Raw genomic sequence first — 26,170 nt, forward strand, 5'->3', positions numbered from 1 at the left:
CCATATTGTTAATTTTACTATTTTCGAATGTCAATAACTCAATAGCTATTGATTTGCGGCAAAAATGAAGACCATATTCGTGTTTAGCTCTTTAGCATGCAAAATACTACTAGAAAATAAGTATATAAAATGTGAACAAGAGACGGGTGCATAAGTTTTAAAAAACAAAAAACGATTGATTTGATATGAGAGGAAGCATTCTTAGCATTAGCACTCTCGTTTGAATGTACTCAATATTTCCAGACCCGGCATAAAATGGTAGAAGCGTTCTAGATCTAGATTCTAGATCTACTTAGGCTAGATCTGCCAGCAGTGTATGTCTAATTCTCAGCCCAGGTTTAGAGGTCGGCCTTCAGCCTGTATTACATCTATAAAACATCTAGAATCTAGATATAGATCTAGATAGGACAGATGAGAAGCGACCCGACCCGGGTGGGAATAACCAACAAAAAAAAACCCCATTATTCCCACCCCCGGCTGGAATACTCACTTCCTATTCTTTTATAAAAATTCTCAGTGCGATTTGAGACTCGGTGGTCATGAACACAGCATTACTTTATATGTGTATTTAGATGCACTTGTTTAGTGTTGTCAGTGCTTGTCAAATGTGACGACTGACGACCGTGTGTTGTTTGAAGTTGCCACTGTAACTGTAGTGTAAGTCCAACTTCTTTTATTTCCCTCAATGTTTTTAATCTGCCTGCCTTACCTTTTCCCTGCTCTAAACGGCCGATGTGTTGGCGATGTGCTTCTCTTAACTCGAAGAAACCTGCACCCATCGCCGCCCCCACCCGCGAGTCCAGTGCCTTTATATAATGTTGCTCTTTTACTAGGCGGTCGGACCCGATATTTCTGTTTCGTCTAGACGAACATTTGTTATTCTGAACATTTGTTTTCAGTTTTACCCCGTATTGTCTTTTTGTTTGCAACTGCAAATTCTCAGGTATTTTCACAAAATCCCAGTGGCATCCCTGTGCAATGGTCTGCTCCTTCAACTTCTTTTTTTTTTCTTTTTTCTTTTATTTTTTTTAACCATTTTCCACATGTGGTTAGACTAGAGGGCGCCACTGGTGGGCCCTACTTTTTGTTCTTTTCTTTCCCACTCGTGTTTCTCTCAGTCTGTCTTACCTTTTCCGTGCACGAAATGACATCGACAAATTATTCGTGTCGATGCTTTTCTGCTCGTTACTTATTATTGAAATCATTGTGCAAATAATGGAATAAAACAACTTGTGTGAAATTACATGTCATTTTTTTTTTGGCGTGTCTTCTCCAGGCGTCAATCCGGGTCCGCGGGGAGCCAAGCCGGGTGGAGATAGAGTCCGTCCGCTCCCGTCTCCTAGACCTGCTGGAGCTGAGTGGTGTGAAAGATGCTGAGATCCCACAGTTTGAGGAGCCACACTCACTCAGACACAGTGGACACGGCTTGACCAACAGGTAGAATAATATATATATATATATATCAGGGTTAACAGGTGACTTTGTATGGTGGGATGTGGGGTGACTTCTCAAAATTTTCATTACAAATCGACTGCTTAGTGAAAGACTCTGTCATGTGGCATTGATGGCCTAGTGGTTAGGCTCTTGGACTTACAACCCTAAGGTCGTGGGTTCAAATCCCTTCAGGGGCCCGACGTTGTGCTCTTGGGAAGGGCACTTTACATGAATTTTCGGACCTCACTTCACCCAGGTGAGCATGGGTATGCAGCTATAGACAGCGAAAGGTCTTGTCAGGTTGTTAGTATTTGAGGGCTTTATCACTTTATCAGCTGCCTGCATTGTATGCTCCCTGGCAAAGCCAACAATGTTTCTGAGTGTTCTGTGATCTACTGGGGTAATAATATACTTGTATTGTGTAAAGCGCATAGAGCTTACTGTCGAGCGGGGTTATGTACTATACAAATGCTATTTATTATTATTATTACTATTATTATCATGTAACATCACTTTTCAAAATGATGTATGGCGGAGCCTATCGCAGAGCAGTCGAAATGTGAACATGCCCTTAGACAAGGAAGATACCTGTGTATCATTGTCAGAATGCTGTCATGTCGTGCATGTCACATCAAACTTTATTCTGTAATTTTGTACAGGCACAGGCTTTCTATGTTTCGTGTTTATGACAAAGTGTCGAGTTGTTAATTTGTGAAGACGAAGTTTTTTAGTACTATAAATGTTATCATTTTCTGGAGTTATTTTTTTAAAATTTGAACTTTTTTATGAACAGAGTTTTAATTGTGACTTCTGTCTCTCTCTCCTTCCCTCCCTCCCTGGTGTAGCTGTGGTGGCATCATGTCTAAGAGCTCCAGCCCCTGCACCCCACAGCGCAGCCGTCGCAGTCGCGGCAGGGACCCCTCCACCTATGCCGACATGCTCATACAGCAGCTGATGGCCCAGGCCAGCTCTGTCACAGACTCCGACACCTCCCCGCCCAGCAACGAGGAGAAAGAATCCTCCTCCTCCTCTTCTGGTACTTCTGCCGCGGCGCAAGCCCTGCCTCTTTCTGTCGAGCTGGGGGAAACTCCTCTCAGCAGCACCGGCTACAACAACAACAATAATAACAACAATAATGATGATAACAGCGGTAAACCTGTACCGTTTCCTCAAAGTTTTTCAGGGTCGGACAATATCCCAACTCTGTCTGTCCCGCCATGCACCCTGTCCCCGGCCCCTACAATTCACTACCAGATCCCTCCCAACAGTGAGACTGAGGAGCTTGGGGAGGACCGGGATGAGCCCATGGTGGATGTGGTGACGCTGGAGAGAGACACGCCAAAGTTCTCATGTGAGGAGGACAGGCGTAGCGCGTGTTACGTCACAACAGACAGTGGTGTCACAGGCTCAGAACATTCCAATGCAGTGGCCTCATGCTGCACCTACGCTACAGTCACCCGCTCAGACAGCTTTGACTTTGCCGCTGTGTCCGGCAATCAGAACGTTACCACGGGTTCAACGCCTGAGCTACCCACGTCGGGATCTTCTGGTTCACTAGACATTCCTTTTGCGTCGCTTTTTGATATTGACTGTTCTCAGCTGTTTCAAGAAGATGAAGAAGTAGTAGAGACATCGGGGACTTGCCAGGCTACTCCTGATCCAACCACTCCTGTCCGCCACAGTGTGTCTTCTCCCACCTCCGCTTCCTCTGGTACATATTACAACTTTCCGACACGTTACTCGCATTCGTATGCGAGAGAGCTACATGCTATAGAGCAAGGTCGCCATAGGTCTCATCAGACAACAATGGTGACCACTCCACAAAGTGAGTTTTGTTCTTCGAGCAGAAGTCCCCTCCCAAGTAGACCCTCCTCGGTACCTTGCGCTCAGAGTGACAGCCAAGACTTTGTGTTTCACGAACCTCTGGTTGTGTACTTACCTCCCAAGACAGAGCCTCGTCCTCCCAGACCTGTGGCTCCATGGGACGACCTAGACTTCAACATCAACAACAACTACAAGCCTCGTCTAGGGGACAAAAACGCTGCTGAGTTTGACTCAGACGATGGGCTTGATAAACGACCGCCTATACCCCCACGGCGGCCTATCACAGACTCAAAGATTGGCCAGCTTGTGTTGAAGTCTGACTCGGCTCAGCTTGGGAATCTGTGGCTACTGTCAGGGAATTGTGGGGAAATGTCTCCCTTTTCACGTCAGTTCTCTTCACAAAACAATGCCGGTGGCAATGATGACTCTCATGTCGAGGTCGATGACTCTTATCCTCAGGGCGCCACTGGTGGGCTAGGACAAAACTCTCCGGACTCTTCCTGGTCATTCTACAACTTGACCAGTAGTCAGTGTCGCCCGGACATCTCAGGCCACAACAGCTCAGGCTCTAGCCACTTCATCACTGTCAGAGACAAGAAAGTCGGGGATTCACCGGAGCGTTCGACTGTAGTAATAAGTGCCTCCAAACGCAGGAAAGCGAATGACAAAACAGCTTTGCCTGTTGAGGAAGAAACTGTTCTCATGCGATCAGCACGACAGAGGTTGAACTTCACACCAGTGACCCCAGCAATGGAGCCAGATTCCTTCTCAGCAAAACGGCTGACCTCCAGTTCCTACGTGAGGACTCCTGTCAACAGACTGTCTCAGACAAGACCCCGCAGGAAGAAACGGCAGTCACCCGCCATGAGAAGACTGGCTCTGCAGAAGGAGAATTCACCTCAATCTCCGTCTTATCTAGCCAGAAGTCCCCGTAAACCGCTGAATGACCTCTACAATATCGTGGGAAACGACTCATGCTTGTTGACGACTTCCTCAAACAGCCTCACTCCTTCCTCCGAGACATACGCCAAGTCTAGTGACACATCCCCTGACACACCGTTGCCCAGCAGAGAGGAAGATTTGCTGGACAGAGACGCCTACTATTGTGATTTCACTGTGGACAGACAACAGAAGATTGAAAGTGCCAAGAAGATGGTGGTTGTTTCGAAAACAGAAGATGTTAATACTAATATTGATACCACTCAGAACACTACTTTTGATGACTCGGCACCAGAGCTGCTAGTCCGGCAGGTTGAAGGTGCAGAGAGTTCTCCCTCGAGCTTTGTCTTTCAGATCCCATCATCCCCTGTGAGGATGAACAGACCTGTACGCAGACAGCCCTGGGTCAGTGCCGGTCAGCGTCCTGGGTCTGCCTCACGTCAGCGTGCGGGGGGTCCACAGGGTCTGGTGTCCAAGCAGAGGTTGCCATCTGGTGACCGACATAGGCCGAGATCGTGCCACGTACGGTCACCTTTATCTCAGGCAACGCCGGCTCATAATGTTCGTTCTTCATCACAATCGTCGTCTTCCTCTCGCTCCTCCTCCCGCAGGAAGTACACCACTCACCCGATGGCATCCTCCACTCTAATCATGGAGTCCCCAGAGGCAGACACTGGCAGCGTGTATACATGGTCTATAGATGAGGAGTCCAGCTCATGTAACTTAGAGAAGTCGTACCTACGCAGCACAAAGAAACCAGACAAGGGTAAATCTTACACTCCCAGGCCAGCCACATCTGTAGGTCGTGATAGTCCAAGCCGTGATAATTCCCAGACAACCAGTACCTTTGAGATCGGTGCCATGGTGCATGCAATTGATGAGGCAATGCAGCAAACAAATTCGGAAGCCTTCGAGACTTTTTCCAACGAGACAATTATCGGTGGATCATCGCTGATGTCGGCAAAACCGAAGTCTAAGCGTAATTATTCGGCCAAAAAAGTTCTCGCTGCTGCTCCTTCTTTTCTTAAAAAGCGACTCAGCATTACACGAGGAAGTTCCATTGCTTCATATGGCTCCCAGCTCAGTGATCCCTCTAGCAATCAGGCCACCACATCTTCTGCATATTTCAACCAGGCTAAAGTTTCCATTTTCGGCTCATCGATGGAGCCCAGCGAGATGGCAGAAAGCCAACACCAGTTGTCTGACAATCCCGCACGTTCTCGTCGTTTGTCGTACTCTGAGCCGGTTTTACCCAACCATTATTACGACGACTCTGATGAGTCGCCAGAACAACCGTCTGAGGCATCTGGCTTAGGTGAGCGTTTAGACATCCCAGGCAAGTCCAGCTCCAGCAGCAGTAGTACCAGCGCTGCAGCCAGATGTAGGCCGCGCACTCCCAGAATCAGAAGACAAATGCAGAGAGACTTTACAGCAGCCACAGAATCTGAACAGTCTGTAGATGTGGAAGCCAGGGCAGGAGCAGTAGGTGACGTGAAGCCAGCAGCAGCACCAGCGGCGAACCAGGACCTTCTGGACTCCATCCTGACAGACAGCCCCAAAAGCGTAGACTCTAGCGGCATCTTCGCCCCCTACAACTCATACAACTCCCCTGTGGAGAGCGTCGGTTCTCACAACGGTTACTCCAGCACGGTCAGCAGCAGCGTCACCTCCTCCGACTACAACACTGGACGACCGGGACTACAGGCCCCGCCCCCAACTCCACCCCTCTCACGCCCACGGGCAGCTAGTGTCACGCCTTCCGCCACCCTCCGCCACATGGGGGGGCAACACACGTCACATGCTCAGTCTGATCAGGATGACCTAGAATTCAAACGTCCGTTTGACCCAGTCCCCCACAAGATGGCAGCTCAGTCACGATGTCTCACCAAGAACCAAGGAGTGAGTGCCAGCTCTATTGCTATCACCCCCCAGAAGCCCATGTCTGTGCGCAGTGACCCTCTGGCCAATCAGTCAACCATTTTTGCCGTACCTCCAGGTGTTGTCACCGGTCCACCAAAGATCAAAGACAAAAAATCGCTGGTTCGTAAGCTGAAAAAGTTTAGCAGTAATTTTTACAAAAAAACTGAAAAAATTCACACCCTTGCTAACTTGTAGTTTGTTTTGGGTTTTTTAAATTCTTTTGTAATATCTTTGTACATTTTATACGTATGGTGGGCTGGAATGCTTCACATTTTTATTATACCCTCATAGTTTCACTCAGGAGAAGAAAATATTTACTTATTTCAATTTGAAAAGATTTATTGGAACAGATTTAGGTTGTTGAATGGGAGACAAGAAGTTTTGTTTCTGTACATATATAGAAATACATTGCCACAGAGTGAGCCTTGGTTATTGTCTTTGTTCCAATGAGTGTGTGATTACACTTGGGTTTTGTCTACATAAAGCACAGGGTAATGCTCTATGTGACTATATACTATACACCTGTAACAAAAGGGCCCATATGTGACTATATGCAGCATACAGGCTTTTACAGATTCGGTATCGTTTTTTACATATATCCATTTAATTTGCACATGTCAGATCATTTTATGTACAGCTGTGAAAACTTGTGTGCTGTTTGATTATTCCAATTCATGCACGGAGAAGTTATATGCTATTTAAATATATATTATACCTGAATACATAAGCCAAGAAGGCAAGATAAATGTATGTTCATTGCCATAAACTGTATGATAAATTTGTGTTTTTGTTGCAGGAAGTGAGGGGGGGGGGATTTTTTTTTCGTTTACTTTCTGCGTGATTACATATTTTCCCTATCCTTTAGAAAGTTTGAAATGCCAAGTCTCAGATTTAGATTATTTCGCTTTTGCAGTTATTTATTGAGCAGTATGTGCTCATAGATGGGATTTGTTTGTATTCAGTCGTTTATTTTGTTTTTTTTGGTTTTGTTTTTTCTGAAGTCATGTGAAAAGTTTTGACAATCAGACGGACTGCTCAGACTGCAGTGTATTGTTAAACTTACTAAATATTTATTTTGTTTTTTTGCTTTGTTTTGTAGAGTACGTGAACACATACCATCTTGTTGGCTTTGTTTACCCATGAAGCTGGCCCCTATATTTCACTGGATGAAGAAAACATTCAAGTTGCATTAGCTCTGATTGTGAAATCTTTGTTTGTATATTTTGATTTTACTGACCTTGTCTGATGGAGCTGTTAGGGCTATATTCAGAGGAGTGTTTTCAAATTTCCTGATGAACAAATTGTTTATGAACCAATAAAATATATTCTGTGTATGTATTCAGATCTGCAAATTACAATAATTTAAATGGTAATGATGAGGTAGTCTCCAGCCGAGATCCTGGTACCGTACATGAGATTAGGTTATAATTGTGTGACGGATGTTAGACAAATAGGATCTAAGACAGATTAGGGGGAACAACCAATGATCCAACAGAAATAAGTCACAATTACATCCCCATATACTCTTCCTGCCCTCTCCTGTCTGCTTTTCGTAATTCATTCACACTACAAAAATGAGGCAACTTGGAACTGGTGAGAAAAAAGGGCTAGATGGAAGTGCAATGCAAAAATATCCTCTCTCTCTTGTAAGGTGGTCAGGGAAGGAATATCAATGTGGTGGTAGCTTGTCTGCAGGTTATAGAATCCCTCCCATTCGAAATTGCCACAAAATTTTTTGGTTTTGCCCACTTACTGCCAGTGGACTGAAAGTCAAAGTGATCCATGAATCACTCTCCAGACTTTACTATCTATAGATCAGATTTTGGTATAGTCAATGGTCAAACCGAAAAAGCAGAATCTTTGGTTTGTTGTACCTCACCAGAGAGCAGTCAGAGCGAAGAGGAACCTACAAAGATTAAGAATCTCGAAATTCCTCGCATGCCTACCAGGAGAATTTTATGTTTGCAAACTCACTGTACAACATGGTCTGTGAGACCAACTGTATCCATGATGAAGTCAACTCAAGATAATGGCCATTTATGAACAGGAGTTTGACTCAGCCAATGGTGCAATAAGCAGATGTGTTTTACCTCACCAGAGAGCAGTGGGGGTAGGGACTTTGCATACAATATTTAAGATAGGAATGGAGAAAAGCTGGAGCTAAAGCAAACTGGGACAATATGGTGGTGGGATCTTTGGTGGAGACTCCTGTTATATGCACAATTCTGAAAAACTTTGATTTCATAGGCTCGTTGACAAATGGTGAATTCAATTATTAAACCATCATTTTCAAAAAAAAATTGTGTAGTTTTACCAAATAATTAGGCCCCAGCTATTTCTTTCGACTTTTGACATATTTCATGTACAACAGTTGGCTAATTTTGTTATAACAGTCAACTTGATTTTCTTTCTTTCGATGGTAGGCCTACTAAGAATACTGCAGAGTTATGTTATTTAAATTTTTTTTTTAATTTCTAATATTGTATTGATTCAATATATAGATCTATTTTTTCATTACAGGGAGAAAACCTGTTTTTAATTTAGATATTTCTGACAAATTAGTGTCGGTAATAATTTGGTTTAGGCTGATGATTTTATAACAATTTTCAAATAAATTTTTTTTGTATTGGTTTGTACAGGCCTAAAAATTTTGCAATTGTTGGACAAACAATTTTATCTATTTTTGTTTTAAAGGAATGCTTTTAGACCAATACTTACTATAATATTGAACAGCAGATGCTGATGCAGTAAATTTTAGAAAACTAAACAAGTTTTAGAAATATCTGAAATTGTCAGATTTTGTATAAATTGTAGAAATTTATTCATAATCATACAAGTCTTAGGAATCCTTCAGGATTTCTTCTGCTCCAACTGATTATTGTGCTGTTCGTAAAGTGTTTTCAATTCTTTTAGCATTTCAGGAAATCTGTCTTCCCTGTCCAGAAAGAAAAGGAAACATTGACTTTTTGTCCTAGGTTCTAGGGATTTTGGTCCAATTTTCTACTCAGAGAATTTCTGTTCAACTAGATTCTCTTTTTTTTAAACTCTCAGATTGTGTTTTTAAGTTTTGTTCATAATGTTCTCCTTGATAGAAAGGTGAATAGAAAGATGCCGTAGCTGTAGTTAGTTTCATGAAATCTAGTGACACTGAAGGGGGATCGAATTTGACAAAGTCAAAGGAAGCAAGTTTAGCGGATCTAGGCAGAATTTGAGTAACAAAGTAAATTAAGGCAACTGGGAAAGTTCTTGTTTTTGTTGTAGGACTGTTGCTTGCACTGAAAAATGCTTTGATTCTCAGCAAAGATTTTGATACACCAATCATGGTTATCTGCACAAACAATGGTGCCAATACACATTCCAGAATATATTTATGTTTATTTGGTTTTTAAAAACTCTTGATTCGTTCTTGAACCTGAAATTTAGCAATAAAAGTTATGGAATTTTATTTTGAAAGGAGCTTTTAATTTAGAGATTATATTTTTATAGTGAACCTTATAGGCAAAGTCGGTGTCTCAGTTTCTTTTTCCTCATATGGGGGATTGGGTGGGGGGTGTATTGTCTTTAATAATTGTGGAAGGAGAGTGCTCGGTCTTAGGAACAGCCAGGTACTGAAATTCCATTGCCCCAATTGATTCATGTTTTTTAATTAAATTTTCAATTCATTTTTTTTTTTGTGCTACTGGGTTGTGCTGGATGCACAAAAGTCAGTAGTTGTGTTTGGTCAAAGATAGTACATAACAAGATGGGCCACTTCTCTCTTTGAGCCAATTAAAAAAGTGTCCTCAAAATTTGGTGGCGCCCTCTTCACAAAAGCGCACTCTTTGCGAACAGAGTTACCCTACTTGAGTTATAAAAAATCAAAGTGAAACTAGCAAGTTTTGGGATACATTTCGGAAGAACGCTTTTTTTAAATGGTTACCCTGACAAAAAACCTCTTCCGGAGGAAAGGGTGATGGTTTTCTTCGTTTAATTTGACTTTAGAATGAAGGGCGAGAGGTCATTAAAATTTTAAAAAACTAAAACTCCGCACTGAACGTACCCGAACTGCTGATGAACAGCAGTCGATCTGCGCACGCAAGGAGGTGCTATTCCTGTTCTTCTTCTGGAAAAACGAAAGAGAGCTTCAAAACAGACTGCAGCGCCATCTGAAGCAAAGAGCATACTTCCTGCGGACACTTTTTTGGCTGAGTGGCCCATCTTGTTATTTACTATCATTGGTTTGGTTTAACTTTACAACAATAAATGCCAACATTCACAGGTACATTTCTTTGTTTTGTGTTTCTATGTTTGACAAACCTGGGGTTTTTTTTTAATTAAATTAAAAAGTAGGTCTTGATCTATAATAGGCCAAGTAAGAGAGAACACTTCAAGCTGTAAGAAGCTAGCTTAATTTGCAAGCACCACTAAATTATATTCCTCAGCATGTAACAAGACACTGAGGAATATTAATATATATATATGCTTGTTCACCAAGCTTTTTAAAGCATGAAGGGTTTTCTTTTTTCAGCCATCATGAATCTTGCAGCCTGCCCTGCTGTAACTGGTTCTGGCTGGCCGACAAGACATGGGATGTTTGAATTGTTTGGCCATGGCTACATCTAAAAACTTGTCAAAAGTGACATACTGAAAGTTTTATGCTCTAAGCGTGTAACTCGTTTCTTGAAGATTTTTCACCATTCAAACTACAAACAAAAATGTTCTCTTTTATTAGTAGTGAGAGTAGACACTAAAGTTAGCCTACAATACTAGTACACTATTTGTGAGGTGAGCTGATAAAATATGTTACTTCTCGCAATCTACAAATGGAGATATTGGCCAAAAATCGACTCTAGGGTGAAATTTGTAGATTTTCTATTGATATCGTATTCTTAAAATACAACATGCCTTTTATTATTTCATACTTATAAATTGTAAAAACTTCATCTAGAAGCGTGATGTATCCATAATCCATAGGGCTCAAATCCGAGAAGTAACTCGTGTTGTCAGCACGCTTCACACAGGTAGTTTTTAGAGCATGTCCATATTTTGCTTCCACTTCCAGTTACAAGAGTAAAAGATTAACACCATCAATATTGCTATATACAGTTGAACCTGTGTGAGACGGCCAGGTAATGTCAAGGAGAAAAGTGGCTGTCTTAGGTAGGATTGATCGAAATGAAGAAAACTAACCATTTACTTCAGAGGTCCCAACTGGAGGTGGGCGCAGGCTAAGGACTGCCCTAGGGCCGATTATAATTTGCTGTTGTTGTACAGTGGAATCCTGTTATAACGAGAGGGGCGGGACCGGTGCGAAATGTCCGTTATTATAGCAGGATTCTCGTTATAAGGGATCAAGTAATAAATTTAAATTCAAGTCAAGGGAAATAGTAAAGTAAGCCTAATCTATGAGGTTGGTGTTCTGTTTATTCCTTTTTGTATTTCCCCTGATGATGATTTTATTCAACATGATCTCTAGGTCTTACTTGATCAAAAATCGAATCAGGTTTCTTTCTCTAGCACTAGCAATGTTGACAGCTCGGTGTTTGCGATCAGAAAGAAGGGGCTCTGGCTGTAGGCAAACTTGCCCACTGTGTTGTCCCCCACCACACCCTGTGGCACGTTGCGTCTGCTTGCGCACGTCACACATTCACTCCATCTATCACAGCATTGTGACCTCTCCATCCTGCACCACAGAAGTGAGAAGCAGGCTATGCCTAGATAATCTAGACTGGGCTGGCCTATCATGCAATAATGCGTTCTGCTTGTCTGCACATTCCGCACCCTCCCCACACTCAATCGCTCCGGACTTCATTGTTGGTTTGCGTGGGCCCTCCCGTTCTTTGTTTCGCTGGATCACCATCAACTTTCTCAACTGGCAAGGTTTTATATGTTTAATTGGTCTGTGCGCTGTGCACAGCAGCAGCAATATTCCGTTATAACCGACTCACGTGACTGTCTTATTGCGCAATAGCAGTATTTTATTTACAAAGATAAAGAAGGGAAAAAACCGGGGTTTTAGAATAGTGTCTTTATAACAGACTTCTCGTTATTTCAGGACTCGTTATAAGTGGACTCCCCTGTAGTTGTTGTATTATTTCTTTTGAAAGGGGGGAGACGACAGGACAGTTTTTGTGGGAATGTTGTTATTTAAAAAAAAATTTTTTCATAATGATGGTTCCAAGAAAGGTTAAAACAAAACGAAATGTTTGAGACGAGGAAGGCAAAGTGTCATAGCCAAACAAACAAATGGGTCGCCAGCACTCGGCGAACAAGCACACTTCTGTTGCCAGTTTGTGTTGACATCCATTGTTATGGACTGAGTTTACGGACTGAGTTGTGGGTTATGACGGATCAAACGCTTCCTTTACCAGCAGCTGAAAAAATTCATTGTTACTCATTGGTCAACTTGGGTAAACATTGGGAGTGACCTAAGCAACATGACCCTTTCATCCATTCAACAACCACAGGTGGATGAATTATGACGGCTTGTCTTCAGCGTCAGGGGAAAATGCATTATTTTTTACAAAACCTGGCCGTCTTAGGCAGGTAAATTTGGCCGTGGGTTGATAAAAAAGGTGTCCTCGGCCACATTGGACAGGTGACCATTTTACACAGTTAAATTATATAGAAAAAATGGAAGGGGGGGAAATGGAAAGTGGCCATTTGTACAGGTGGCCATCATGGCAGGTTCGACAGATTATCTCAAAGAGTAATTAGCGATACATTTGTATTCTCATTATATTGCCAGCCAGCTGATAAAATGTACAGGGCCCTAAGCTTTTATTTGAAAAAATTAATTGCAGTTTTTTAATCTGAGGTATGGATTGCTGTGTGCTCATAAAATATTTTGTCGAAATTCAAATTCAAAGTGTTGAAAAAGGCAAGGAAACTACATTGTTGTAGGTACAACAATTATTAAAAGACTGAAAGTTACTTTTCTCTCTCCTGTAAGATTTTGCTTTCATGGTTTAGCACATTTACAGCTTGCCCAATATGTACGGTTATCTTTGCTGTATCAAGTTGCTTGTAATATAGGTGAGAAGATGTCAATAAAAGTCGATAAAAACCTCAGCAATGGGAAAGGAGCAATAGACATCTGGAGAGCATTGATGATGCTCTAAGTATTCACACACAAACTTCCCACAAGCATGTATGTCATCATCCTCACTCGGAAACCAATAGGCTAGCAGTCAAGTAATAAAAGAACACAAAATTTCATTTTAAACTTTTTAAAAAATTCATTTTCCAATTTATTTTTCAAAATGCTAATCACTGAGAACAAGAAAATATTCACACAAATCATATTTCAATACAGTGGTCTCTGTTCAAGATAAGAACACATAAAGGAAAAGCCCAATCCACCAAGAAGTCTGCCTTTACTGCATTATAATACTTTTTTTTGTACATGTAATTTACATGCCTCAGACAACGAAACAGTTCTAAAAACAATAAGTCACCTTAAAGAATCATTTCTGAGTCTCCAAATGACTGGACTCTTAAGCAGAGACCACTGCATACAATTTTTCAGCCTCATGCAAGATAAACAAGCCAACACATGCACACAATGATCTTCAGCCTCTTTTGAATACACCAATGAACTTCATACCATATTCTGAAAAAGAAGCCTCATACAAAATGTCATAAAACATCATACTCCTTCCAAACTCAATCACTGTATCACTCATACTCATCACTATCCCTGATGGCCACAAATGTTGTCAGCCAGCCCTGAGGGCAAGATGTACAAATGAAAAATTCCATCATAATTATTCCAGCCATTTCCCCGTAGCAACACAGTAAGCCTATATTATTGGGCCAACTGCAAACTCCATATGTCACGTAAACAATCTTGATGCGATGCAAACTTCTGGCACACAATCATAATAAATACAAGCTCTCCAGATCACGATGCACTAGCACTGAGCTTTAACCTCCTCACCAAATCTACCAGGTACAGATCCTTCAAGGGCTGTGGGGGATAGAGTTCTTCTTCAAGAGCTTTGGCTTTCTCAACAGCTTCGTACATGGGTAACCCTATCCATTCTGCTTCTTCCGCCTGCAGGAAAGTAAAACACAAAGATATAATTAATATTATAAATGGATTATGAAATATAGGCAAGCACAGATAGCTCAAACATTTCAACTCAAATTCACAGATAGTTTTTAAAAAATATGCCATTCCCTTTCTTTGCATTGTCAGCACTATTCTCAAAAAACACCCACTATATGTTGTGTCATCAGTGAACCCTGATCAAATTTTTCTTCACAATTGTCTTGAACTTGAATTTGACCACACATCCTCACTGAGAGTTATGAGATAACATGAGTCCACCAGGTTCACGCCCACACAGCATGATACATACACAACGGGTATCGAGACTCATCACCTCACATTTCCTGGTGTGTGTGTAAATCACAAGAACTTAATCGAATTTAGTTATATATTATAATATATGTGAGGGTGGGTGCTGAGAGGTGGGGTGTGAGTGTGATCAAAGACAGACAGTGTGGCACTGCATGGAGCCATAGGGTGTATGAATTATCTATGCGGGTGTGTGGTTGTGGGAATGAAGGTAGATGATATATAGATCAGGAAATTATTACACAAGAGGGGCGGGTTGCATGCTCTGACCAGTGACAATTGTGCTCTGACATAAAAAGAGAGATTTTTTAATGATGGAAGGCTCATCAGCATCACTCTCTTCATTTCTCTTGCTTTAATACCGAACAATGCCAACACACTATCCATCCTTCTAATCTGTCTTTTATTTTTGATACTCATTACAGTTCCCTCCCTTATTTATTAATATTCTCTCGTATTTTTCATCTTATTTTTTATACTATAGTTTACTCGAATTACCGATGTGTCAAACACATTTGTCAATCTTCAACGTGTTCGAGATGTATCCAGGCATGACTGTAGATCTATACATGATATGTGGGGTCTATAGTATAAAAAAAATACAATTTCTCTCTTCTCTTACGAAAAAAGACTGCACATCAAACTTTCAGGTCTCTTTCCAATTAGCAGTAAAATGCACAAAAAAACTCTCCGTCGTCAAATTATGACAACCTCAGTGGTTAAACATCATTCAACTCATCACATTGAAACAAACAGGTGAACAGTATCATAATAAACATGCAAATCCCCGCTTTTTCCAACTCTTTGTCTCTATTAAAAATTATCGGCAATAACAGGGCCTCATCGGAGTCCAATTGGTTATAATAGCAGGGACAAAGGCTTGTTAACGATGTGTGTAAAAACAAAGAGAGAGAGAGAGTAACGCAGACTTCGATCTAGCCCCTAACTACACGCATGCGTAGTGCGTCACGCACAGGCCTACCATATGGCCAAAACCCCTGTTTGTGGGTACTTGTGGCAAGGGAAACTACCCAGTCATAAATACAGCTGGATTAGTCCACAATAGCTTACTTCCCTTGCATTTCTGATTTAACAGGATCTGATATAACAGAACTTTTTCCTCTGATCCCACCATCCCTGCTATATCAGGTTTCCACTGTACTCAACCTCACTTCACCTGAATGTCAGACATACAAAGATTGATTCCACACTATAGTTTGTTGAGCATGTGGCAATCAGTTCATGATGAAATTTATACATTCTGCTGCACTAAACTCAAGACACAGAAACTGATTATCTTAAAAAACGCCAGGCTCCAGTAAGTGTGAGTTTATTCTGCCTTAACTGAAATAGTTATGTCCCTCTCACAAAGGCTGAGGTAATGTAAAAATAAAATAATGCAATTCTACAGAGCAGCATACTTTATGACCGTGCAGTTTACAGTGGGGATGGCATTTGAGACAAAGAGGTGATTAGTGCGAAGCTTTTCAAGTCACACCAAAGGACTGACTTAAGAGCAAGATTATTCTACACTTACCGGAATCACAAACTTCTCATATTTCTTGTAAATCTTCTCCTTCTTCACCGGGTTGTCTGAGTACAGGGACTTGTTGGCGAGGGCCAAAAGCATCTCTCTCTTCAAGGTCATGGCAAGTCGAGAACACAGGTCGACTTCATGAGTCTGGGGGGGTGTCAAGACATGAAGGGCCATTAGGCTTACAGTAGAAGGCACGGTGGTACCAGTGTGTGTACAAGAATGTGCATTGTAAGCCTGTCTATATTATTTGTGAAAGATTTTTGTGAGGGAGTGTCCCAAAGTTTGCTCTGGTTGACCATCGAACATACAAAACATCTCCATAACATTTCATTTCCTATACTTCAGATAAACCCGAGAGTAAGTGAATCGACATTATTACATAAGAAGATAACAGCAATAAAATGTATCAACAAATTCGTGCAGGTCCTAATTTGAAAAACAAACCTAAATGACAAGAGTTAGGAGATTTAAAAAATATTACCCTCTACAGCTGTCCAAAACAGCTTTTTAATTCAACTGAAATGCTCAACACACAATCAATGAGGGCTTTAGTCAGTCTATCTTTACAGGATATTTATGCACATGTTATTTATCTAAACAGAAGAAAGACAAGAAGGTAAATGATCGGATACACAGGGAAGTTAACATGACTTCAACTAAATCAGTACAAAATATTCAGTGGAAAAAGTTCCTTTCACAAACATAATAATACATCAAGTAGGAAGAAAAAAACCCTGAGAAATACAAAAAGACTGAAAAAAATCTAAATATTACAATGCTGTCAAATTAAAGCATCTTCAAAGAATGGGTTGGGCTTTTTTTTAAATGAAGCAACAAGAAACAAATGTATACATTACATCCGAAAATGAGACAAAAAGACAATACTCGCAATCACCTGCAAGATGTAATTATCCAGGCCAAAAGCTTCATCAATGAGGTACTGGGCCCGGGCTGTGATCATTATGGCCATGTAGCGGTCCAGAATCTCGCTGTACAGAACTCGTTTCATTAGTTCAGGCAGCCATATCCTCGGCCTCCTGATTAAATACAAGGCAGTAAAGATAAAATTATTACATGGACTTGCTGATTAAATATAACACAACACTCTCAAATACACAAAGTCTGTCCAGACAAAAATTTTTTTTTGAAGCTTTCCAGAAATGAACATCAAGTACATTTTTTAAGGAAGCCTACTCAAAACCTTTTTTGTACGATAGCTCGAGGTGATATTTATCTCTCTCTGCTAATTCAGTATTGGACAGGAACAGGTTTAGCATCTACATGCTTTCTATCTAACCTCTAGTCTATCAAGAAAGAGGTAGCCTAAATGAGTTCTTTCCTATTCAGGCACATGTGTCTATAGCCTTACCAATTATAAAAATTGAGATTAGGCTGACAATATTTTTAATCAAGTACAGTGGAAACCATACATAACAGGCCCGTTAATAAAAGGGATTTTTAAAATCCCCACCCCGTTTTTTCCTACTTTGTCTCTATTAAAAGTTATCTGCAATAACAGGGCTTCATGGGAGCCCAATCAGTTATAGCAGAGACAAAGTTTCGTTAACAATGTGTAAAAAGTAAGAGACAGAGAGAAAGAGAGAGAGAGAGAGAGGGGGGAGAGAGAAAGAGAGAGTAACGCAGCGATGGAGCAAGCCCACGCAAGCCACGTCACTGCAAGCACACACAGCAGGGGAAGCGAGAGAGGGCTGCGGTGTGCTGCAGACTTAGATCTAGCCCAAAGCATAGCTACACGCACGTTTAATGTGTCATGTGCAGGCCTGCTTCATGGCCAAACCCCTGTTCGTGGGTACTTGTGACAAGGGAAACTACCCATGAATAAATACAGCTGGATTGGACCACAAATGCTTACTTCCCTTGCATTTCTGATTTAACAGGGATCTGATATAATAGGACTTTTTCTCTGGTACCACCATCCCTGTCTGTTTCCACAGATGATAATGTCAATAATAATAATAAGTGACATTTGTATACCACAAATTCCTGCTCAACAGCAAGCTGTAAGCATTCTACACTCTATTATATATGTCTAATATTGATATCATTACCCCGGCAGACCTGATAGCTTTCTGAAACTATCTCAGCTTCCAAGGAAGCATACACGGTGCAAGCTGAGTTCCACAGTAACTAAAACAATAACACACCGACAAGATCTACTGCGATATTAGGCAGTACAATAAATGAGCTGAACCTACTCACGTTGGCAATTTTTTTTGTCTTTTCGGGTCGACCTTGGTGAAATAACCAAAAATGATTCCTTCCCCTCCCCAGAGGCCTGTATTGCACTCCTTCGGGTAGACCACAGGAATGGGAGCATTTATCACCGGAAACCTGGAATAACATTGAAAGCATGAAGACAGAGCCAAAAAAACAATCCAAGCAACAATGATTCAACAGTAAAGTCTTTTCCATGGATATATTCCTTCACTAGGAAGTGCCTGATTTGATAGAGCTATAGTCATAGTAAATAGTAGTCACGGCGTCACTTCTCGTCCAATTCTGTGACTTTGAGTTAGCATGACTCAGCATCTCACCGGAGCTCGCCGGCTCAGGGTAATGGAAATAATTAGCCCTGAAGAGATTTTGCTGGTGTTGGTTAGGAACTTCACATTTTTGTCTACTTCTGAAATGGTATAATAATTTCTTCCCCATCTAAGGCAGCAAACGATTACACTGATATACTGTCTGTACTTAAAGCTCACTGTTTTGAGATTTCCTTCTGAGTTGGAATGGTTAATTTCTGAGCCTTAGTTTTTGTTCTAAACAAGTGTTAGTAGAGTACCCAATTTTTCCTAATGTTAGTTACGGTAAGCTTGCCTAAAGCACGCCATAGAAAGGCACGCTCCGCTCAAACGCACACTTTCGTCATAGAATGTTTGTTTTACTATATAATCTAGATGTACAAACGCATGGTCACTTTTTCTAAACGCACGCTCCGATCCGTGAAACACGCTGACAGGTAAAGCTTGAAAAGGGGAAATTTTCACTGCATAAGACAAGCCTAGATGAGACAGAGATTCACACAGAACAAAGACAGTGATGGAAAGAGTTTTCACTCCTAACTTTCCACGGACACATAGATCTAGGACCAGTCAGGTGATATGTTGGGGAGGGGGGGAGGGTCTGAAATGTCTCCTGATTGGTCACTCGAAATGTGTCTCTTAGAGAAGGTTTCTGACTGGTGTTTGAGTTTGAGTGACAGCATACATAATGTGTTTAGTTAGACCTATGATGCGCAACACGTATGAATGCTCTAAAACATTAGAAGGCCTCTTATTAAAATTAGTAAAGTACCGTAATCAAATGCGCTCGAAGAACATATAACGTACCTGTTCAACGAATCACAAGAGAATAGTCTGATGTGATCGATGCATTTATCGAGTTGCAATAGATAACAGGAAGTCGGGATTGGTCGCTTGGAATTGGAAGGCTGCGTGGCTGAGAGTTTTTCCTTATGACCAGATCTATCACGAACAGTTTCCCCTTATCTGTTCCTGACATTTTACAGTGCATTTCAGAACAGTGAGTCCGTTTTTCTATGCCCCCCCCCTCCCCCCACGCATTCAACACCTTTGTATTCATAATTTATAACTGCAGTCGAAGAATCTTTCACAAAACAGTCACGTGTTATCACATAACAGGCCAAAATGATCAATCACCCCCAAGGAAGGTCACTAAAATATCAAGGAAATGAGAGGTTTGCGTCTCTTCCTCCCTTTGCACAGGTTCATGTAAAGCACATTCCTTATAAACACACGTTTAGGGGCCTCTGAGTCTGTGTGTTTAGGCGGAAACTACTGTACATACCTATAAATAAATGATTGTTTATTTAAAAACTGCTCGATAGATCTCTCCAAAATTTGTGTTAAACTGACTACAAATATCACGTCTTTTACAATGAGAAATCTTAACAGATGCACATCTACATTTTTTGACAAAATACACTCAGCGTTGGCTCTTGCTTTACCATTTAATACACAAGAGAAAGGTACTCTGCGCTTGTTCATGAATTATGCTGAGTCTGTGGCAGCCTGCGTACAAGTAAGGAAGATATGAGAATTTTTTTAAAACACAAAACTCTTTAATTAAAAAGACATGGGTAAAGATAAACTTCTTGTATGGATTATAAACAAAGGCAGAGAACACACTCATTCTTAGTTCTTGTGTTGGAAATATGCCCCGGCACTTATTAATGTAAAGAAATCATAATGTTGTTAGACTTTGCAAATGGTCATAGGAATGAAAATAAGAGCTAGAAAAGTCTGGTGCTGATTCAGTGTCACTTGTAAGCTAAAATTATACTGAAAAAAACCCAGTTACTTCAGTTATCCCCTTTCTTCAGTCAACTTACAAAACTTACACTAAGCGTATTAACAAAAGCAATGAATTTCTGGAGTGTAACAGATACTGTTCGTGTATTGCACTGTAAATGTATTCTGGCACTAAAATTGATTTGTTCTTCTTCACAGAGAGACCACAGCATAAATTTTTATCAACTTTCCATGAAATATGCTGCTATATCACGATGGTATTAGAATTAGACACAAAAAGTTATATGTGAGGGAATTACTTGTTAGAGAACAGTGTGCCAGATGATAAAGTTGGAAAAATACAGCTTTCTATTGTCTACGCAGATGTATCTCCATCAATGTTATGTCGTTTCATGTTCCAAAAGGTCGGTAATTTTTGTTTCACAGTTTTTTAAAATTGTGTCAGAAAAATTTCACAATTTAGCATTGCCGACTTCAGCGCGTCTAACGAAATAACCAGACAAGTTACAATATCAGTTCTTTTTTTAGTTTCAGTCTGAAAGTAATTTCTTAAGTATCACAGCCTTAACCTTGTACTACTGTTTTCTTGTTTTAAGAGTAACATAACCATTTTACATACTTCATTATCAGAGAATTTTCTGGAAAATAGATTGCAGTAGCCTACTTGAGACAGTATTTAAGTTGCGAATTATTACACCTTTCTTTGAAGCACAACTCAACTATACAAGCAAGTAACATTTTCTAACTAACCAGCTTTTCCTTCTCAAAAAATTGAAAGCAAACAAATAGGAGGAAAAGAAAAAATTGCCAATAAGATTAAACCTTTGTCCAGAATCAATGTCCTCCCAATATTTTTGTGGGTCCGGCCGCCAATGAACTGGCTCTGGTTCCTTCGTCATAAACTCTCTACAGCTGTTCTTGTAATGTTCTGGTAGTATTCTTTCTTCCTCGGGGGACCAACGATACACGTAAGGCACTGATCCTGTGAAGGAAAATTTATTTTATAAACTTATCAGACATAGGGAACCATGAAGACAACTGACAACTCCATAGAGGACCATACAGAACATATACTCTTGGATGTTGCTCCAGAGGAAAATAGAAGCCATCAACAATTTTTCTCTGCTCAGTCTGTTCTGGACTGGCTTCACTGCCTCTTTTCAGCCTGTTTTACAAAACAATGAAACATTTAAAAGTCTTGAGCCAATCACACCGAAGAGATAATGAGAAAAACTTTAATCTTTCATACTTTCAGTTTCAATGCTGTACTCATCACATTTCAGTGGAACTTGGATTCCACGAAAGGAGTTGGACTCCCCATTTTTTTATTTATAAAAACCAACAAATATAACTCGGATTCAACTAACACATACTACAAGGGCAAGCTCGGATTCAACAAAGTCACTTGCTGGGTGAACAGCCCCCCGCTGACGTGAGCCTGTTCATTTTTCTCCTGTAACGAACCGTATCTTCTATTCCAGGAAACCATCCATGGCACCTGCATCGTGAACCATATTATTCTGTTGGCCTATAGTTTATTTTATGAGACCTATCAGCGGTCTTCTTTCATACCAACACATGTGTTGTTAGCACGCACACATATGTGATTTTGAGCGAGAAAGTTGAATGGACCTAGATCTACGTGCTCCGTGCCTGTAACTAGATCTATCTACATATAAAATCCTCATTTCGCACAGTTGGGTAACGCTCGGATTCTATTAAGTTTAATTGAAGGTCAGGCCAGAGGACTTCGATGAATCCGAGTTCCACTGTATCCAACAAGCTGCTTGTGTGCCTTTAGCAGACTGAAACTTCTATCCAAAAACAAAAAGTAGGCCATCCTAACCCTAAAGTTTAGGTTAGGTTAAACAAGGAGAGACCTAGATCTAGATTTCTAAGAATTTAGGAGGTAAACTGGCCCTTTTTCGCTAGTTCCCACCCCGCAATTATTATTCACTGGTTTTGGCCCCGAGAGTAGGGGGGTTTCAGCCCTGACCTAATAAAAATATGGAGGGGGGGTTTAGGGGGGTCTGCCTCCCTGAATTTGATCATAAATTGATGTTTTACAGTTAGGCTTGATATCTCTCGCTCACCACACATCAAACATAGCCTTAGATCTAGATCCAGGCCCAAATAAGCAGGGTGGGAAAAAGTGCCGGTAAACTGACATTAGCCAATTTGCCTTTTCTTTTCCAAGTAATCCAAGTCGCTCCTGGGGAGACTCTCACCAAGGTGGGTATGAAGAAACCTAAGTCAAAAAAATAATAGGTAAGATGGAACTTTGGTGGACCCAACACTGAACAGAGCCGGAACTACTTTTGAGCTTAGCTGTGCAATGCTTCGCTCTTATATTATTGTTTTGCATTAACTCACTGACACACTGCTCCCGCAGCATAGGCCTACACGGTCTGGTAAAATTCGCGTGGGGGACCGCGACCGCAGCGTACGCGGGTTCAACTATAATCAATAATCGACTATAAAGTAAACTCAGCAGTTTAAAAATGCTTGCAAATAGTCCCAGTGGTTTAAACAGGATGTATATCGACAAGTTAGTTCTTTGTGGTGTGTGTATATTCAGCACTTTTAGTGTAAATAAACGGGTTATTTGTCCAACGGACTGAACAACTGAAAGTAAGGAACTTCTACGCAGTTCGTTGTTGTTTCTCGTACGCGAAGCATGGCATGGCGAGTAGTGTCAAAGTTTATTGAAACTCTCGATAATTTTGGTGAAGATTTAAGAGATAGTGAAGTATCAGATAGATAACTTCATAAATCAAAATGTGAATTCGCCTAGCCCTAGCAGTGATGAAGATGACTGAGAAAATGACATTAACTAGATCTAAGTCTAGACCAACATCGTCTCTCGATTGTGAATCTGACTCGTCAGCGAGCACGCAGCCTGGAGCGGCTGGGGATGATGATAGATCTAGCCCCAGTACTAAACTCTAGTTCAAATCAGCCCTCAAAGTGGAGAAGATATTTAAATGTACCAAGACCTGGGACGATCTATTGACAGATCTAGCTAGATCTAGTCCAAGATCTAGCACAAGCAACCAGGCTCACTGTGGAAGATCTAGATTCTAATATTTTTTTTCCTTTTTCAAAATAGATGATCACTTACATTTTTCTGCTACTTCACTGTACACATTCATGCTTCATTCTCCTACACATAAACACACACGGCCAAAACCATTTTGCTTAAAAGTTTATTAACTAGATCTAGTAGATTTCTGATTTGTCATATCCCTTCCTTTTTTTTCAAATTTTTTTTTCTAAGGCAAATTTGTCCCAACTTTCTGTCCCATACATTTTTGGGTCGTTCATTCTTCACAAAATGTGTTTATTGTGTCTGTTGAACCTATATTTTATTAAATAGTACAGAAAATTTCAAAGAAATAAGATTTCATTTCAATTTTTTGTGAATTTTTAAAAAGTGGGGGAAATTGGAGGTCCTCTGGGGCTTGCAGGCAAATCGGGGCGTGGTGCCACAGAGTAAATTGGAGCTCTTAAAGTTTGTGAGTAGATCTAGCCTCTGTGTGCTCGGTGTTAGTGCGTTCGTGAACTTCCGACGCACGCCTCTCCCTTTGCCCCTTGTTGTGTGGGGGCGGGGGTCTCTCTCTCTCTCTCTCTCCCTAACCCCCGTCCCCCGGATTTATGTTCCCCGAAACAAGCGTATTGTATTTCTGCTTGAGTTTGTGTGCATTTGTGGTCTACTTCTCTAGAATCGCCTGTGTTGGTTCTACACCGAAGCACAGGCTAGCCTACGTCTCATTCAAAACACGCCAAGTTGAAGTTGGTAGCTCTAGATGTTCGTCCAATTAAATTAGAAAACAAATTGACCCACTTAGACGTGAGGAGCTCAAAAGGATAGCCAGGAAACACGACAAGACTTTCATTTTACTGCAAACAAAATCTTTCAAAGGAGCTTGAATTTATGTAAAATGATATTCCCTGATAAAGTTTTGAATACCATTATAAAGGTAGGCAGGTAAAAAGAAGAATTTGAGTGTAAAACATTCGGAAATTGACCTCTCTATAATACTATTTTCCTTTTGACCCCAGAATGTGTGTCACTACTCGTTTTATATGACTTATCAACTTATGAAAGGGAGTTAGTTAGATCTAGATCCAACTTATCCATGTGTTCGTCATACATTAAGAATAGAAAGCTAAAGATAGAGCGTTGTTTTCAGAATTGACTTCACACCCCGTCACCTGGACGTGGCGATGGACACTACCGCGTCAATAAAGTCAACTGCCACCGCTTCACTCAGTGGCAATCGACACCAGCCTCAAATAGCCATCCCGTCACTGCCTGGCAATTGATGCTACCTATTTTAAATTATTGTTTCCAGAGGCACCCCCCCCCCCCTGAAACTCCCCACTAACAGAGGGGACAAGCCCCCGGCCTGAGTGAACCCCCCACTGAACTGACTGAACTGTTGTACTGTTTTAGCTAGATCTAGAATCTAGTGATTCTAGTGCGCATTGAATGTAAACACAGTGGGTCCACCAAAGTTCAATCCAGCCAAATAATAATAATAATAACTTACTCCAGTGATTCACCCACAGTCCGGGGGTTTTGATAAGACGGGATGAAATTGTGAACCGTGTGTTATTGTGATACTGAAAGTAGGTGACCTCATGCTGGACCATGTCCTTGTACATCTTGATCGAGGGCATAAAATGCCGAATTTTGACCTTTTCCATTTTCCCTGTTCTCTTATTGGTTAAAAGAATAAATGCTACCACATGTGGAAAGGAGAACTGCCCAAGCACAGTATCAAATACAAGTTGAAACTCTGTTTTCTTGAGCGTGCAAACAGCACAGACAGCTTCTTCGGTTTAGCAGTTTTAGCAAAGTGAAATGTGAAGTGAACATATCAATTATGATATTTCAACAAAAAAGATTTACCCAAGGAGCGGAAGTCGCTCCATTTCTATTTCGCTTCTTTAGTTTAATTATGAGAAAAAGTATTTCATAAATGATTTTGCCTCCAATGCAACTTGCACGTTTCTTTAAGTATTTAATTGACCTTTGTCATTTCTCCTAATCTTATTTTGAGTAGTGCACCCTTTTTTAGCGTCTATCGCTTGCTGTTGCAGGGGCTTTTTCGATTTTATCTCTGCTATGAAAAACAAGATGGTGCGTTGTTCGTTTTAGTGTACAAGTATAATAGGCCTACGTGTACAGTGTTCATCATGTATGAAGGCTATTTGTCAGGGCATCTTTCGGAGCATGAAAAATGAAAACGATTATAGTATGTTCACTTTAGTTTGTTTGTTTGTGGTGGTGAGTGTTTTACGGCGCTCGCAATTGCATAAGGCCATATGAGCGCTCAAGACACATATCAAGCTTTTTCAATTGGGTAGGAGTATTTTGAATTTTGCTCGGGTGGTGGCCGAAGCCTACTCTTATCGAGACGACATAACATGATTAGAGAGCAAGAAAGGAGGTGAGGGTTGATGAGAGCACCCGTTCACTTTCGTCTGACCGCGGTTCAAACAAGGTAAAACAAATTACTTTCTTTAATCTTCCCAGCTTTTTGCATGCGGGTCAAAAAGTTGCATGACCAATAGAATCTAAAGGCCAGTTCACAAGGTCCCTGCGAACTAAGGTTCCTAAACGTTTTCTTTGAAGTAAGCCTAATGCGGATTAGAAAAATAAAAGGAGATTTACAGCGTGTTCCTGAAACCTTTAAAAAGTCGACATATTTTCATCAACACAACATTTACGATCCAGCGTGTGGCTGAGCACTTTTTTAGACACGTGGAGACGTCGAGCACAGTCGTTGGATGAAATCTGCAAATTTACACTGAATTGCGAGAGCAAGGTGGTGTCGCTGTCTCAAAATGAGCAACTTGTAAGCTTAGTTACTGTAA

The 26,170-nt window shown here is 40.9% G+C and overlaps 2 protein-coding genes across 2 annotated transcripts in view; one reads left to right on the forward strand and one right to left on the reverse strand.

Annotated features, from left to right (window-relative positions):
• The window catches only part of LOC101859553, a 53,939-nt gene extending 44,379 nt beyond the window's left edge, over window positions 1-9,560 (forward strand). The window contains exons 3-4 of the mRNA XM_013079622.2: window positions 1,277-1,437; window positions 2,280-9,560. Coding sequence (XP_012935076.1) covers window positions 1,277-1,437; window positions 2,280-6,312 — 4,194 coding nt within the window. The 3' untranslated portion in view covers window positions 6,313-9,560. The remainder of the gene's footprint in view (window positions 1-1,276; window positions 1,438-2,279) is intronic.
• Window positions 9,561-13,314: 3,754 nt separating this feature from the next.
• On the reverse strand, window positions 13,315-25,522 carry LOC101859769 (39S ribosomal protein L28, mitochondrial). The gene is made up of 6 exons (XM_005093086.3): window positions 24,841-25,522; window positions 21,110-21,269; window positions 18,216-18,347; window positions 16,891-17,032; window positions 15,996-16,139; window positions 13,315-14,152 (listed from the first exon to the last, which is right to left on the reverse strand). Exons 1-6 carry the CDS (start codon window positions 24,995-24,997, stop codon window positions 14,000-14,002), a joined length of 888 nt encoding a protein of 295 aa, XP_005093143.1. The 5' UTR covers window positions 24,998-25,522; the 3' UTR covers window positions 13,315-13,999.
• Window positions 25,523-26,170: the final 648 nt, after the last annotated feature.

The sequence above is a fragment of the Aplysia californica genome, unplaced genomic scaffold, assembly GCF_000002075.1.
Source record: "Aplysia californica isolate F4 #8 unplaced genomic scaffold, AplCal3.0 scaffold00058, whole genome shotgun sequence".
Classification (NCBI taxonomy): domain Eukaryota; kingdom Metazoa; phylum Mollusca; class Gastropoda; order Aplysiida; family Aplysiidae; genus Aplysia; species Aplysia californica.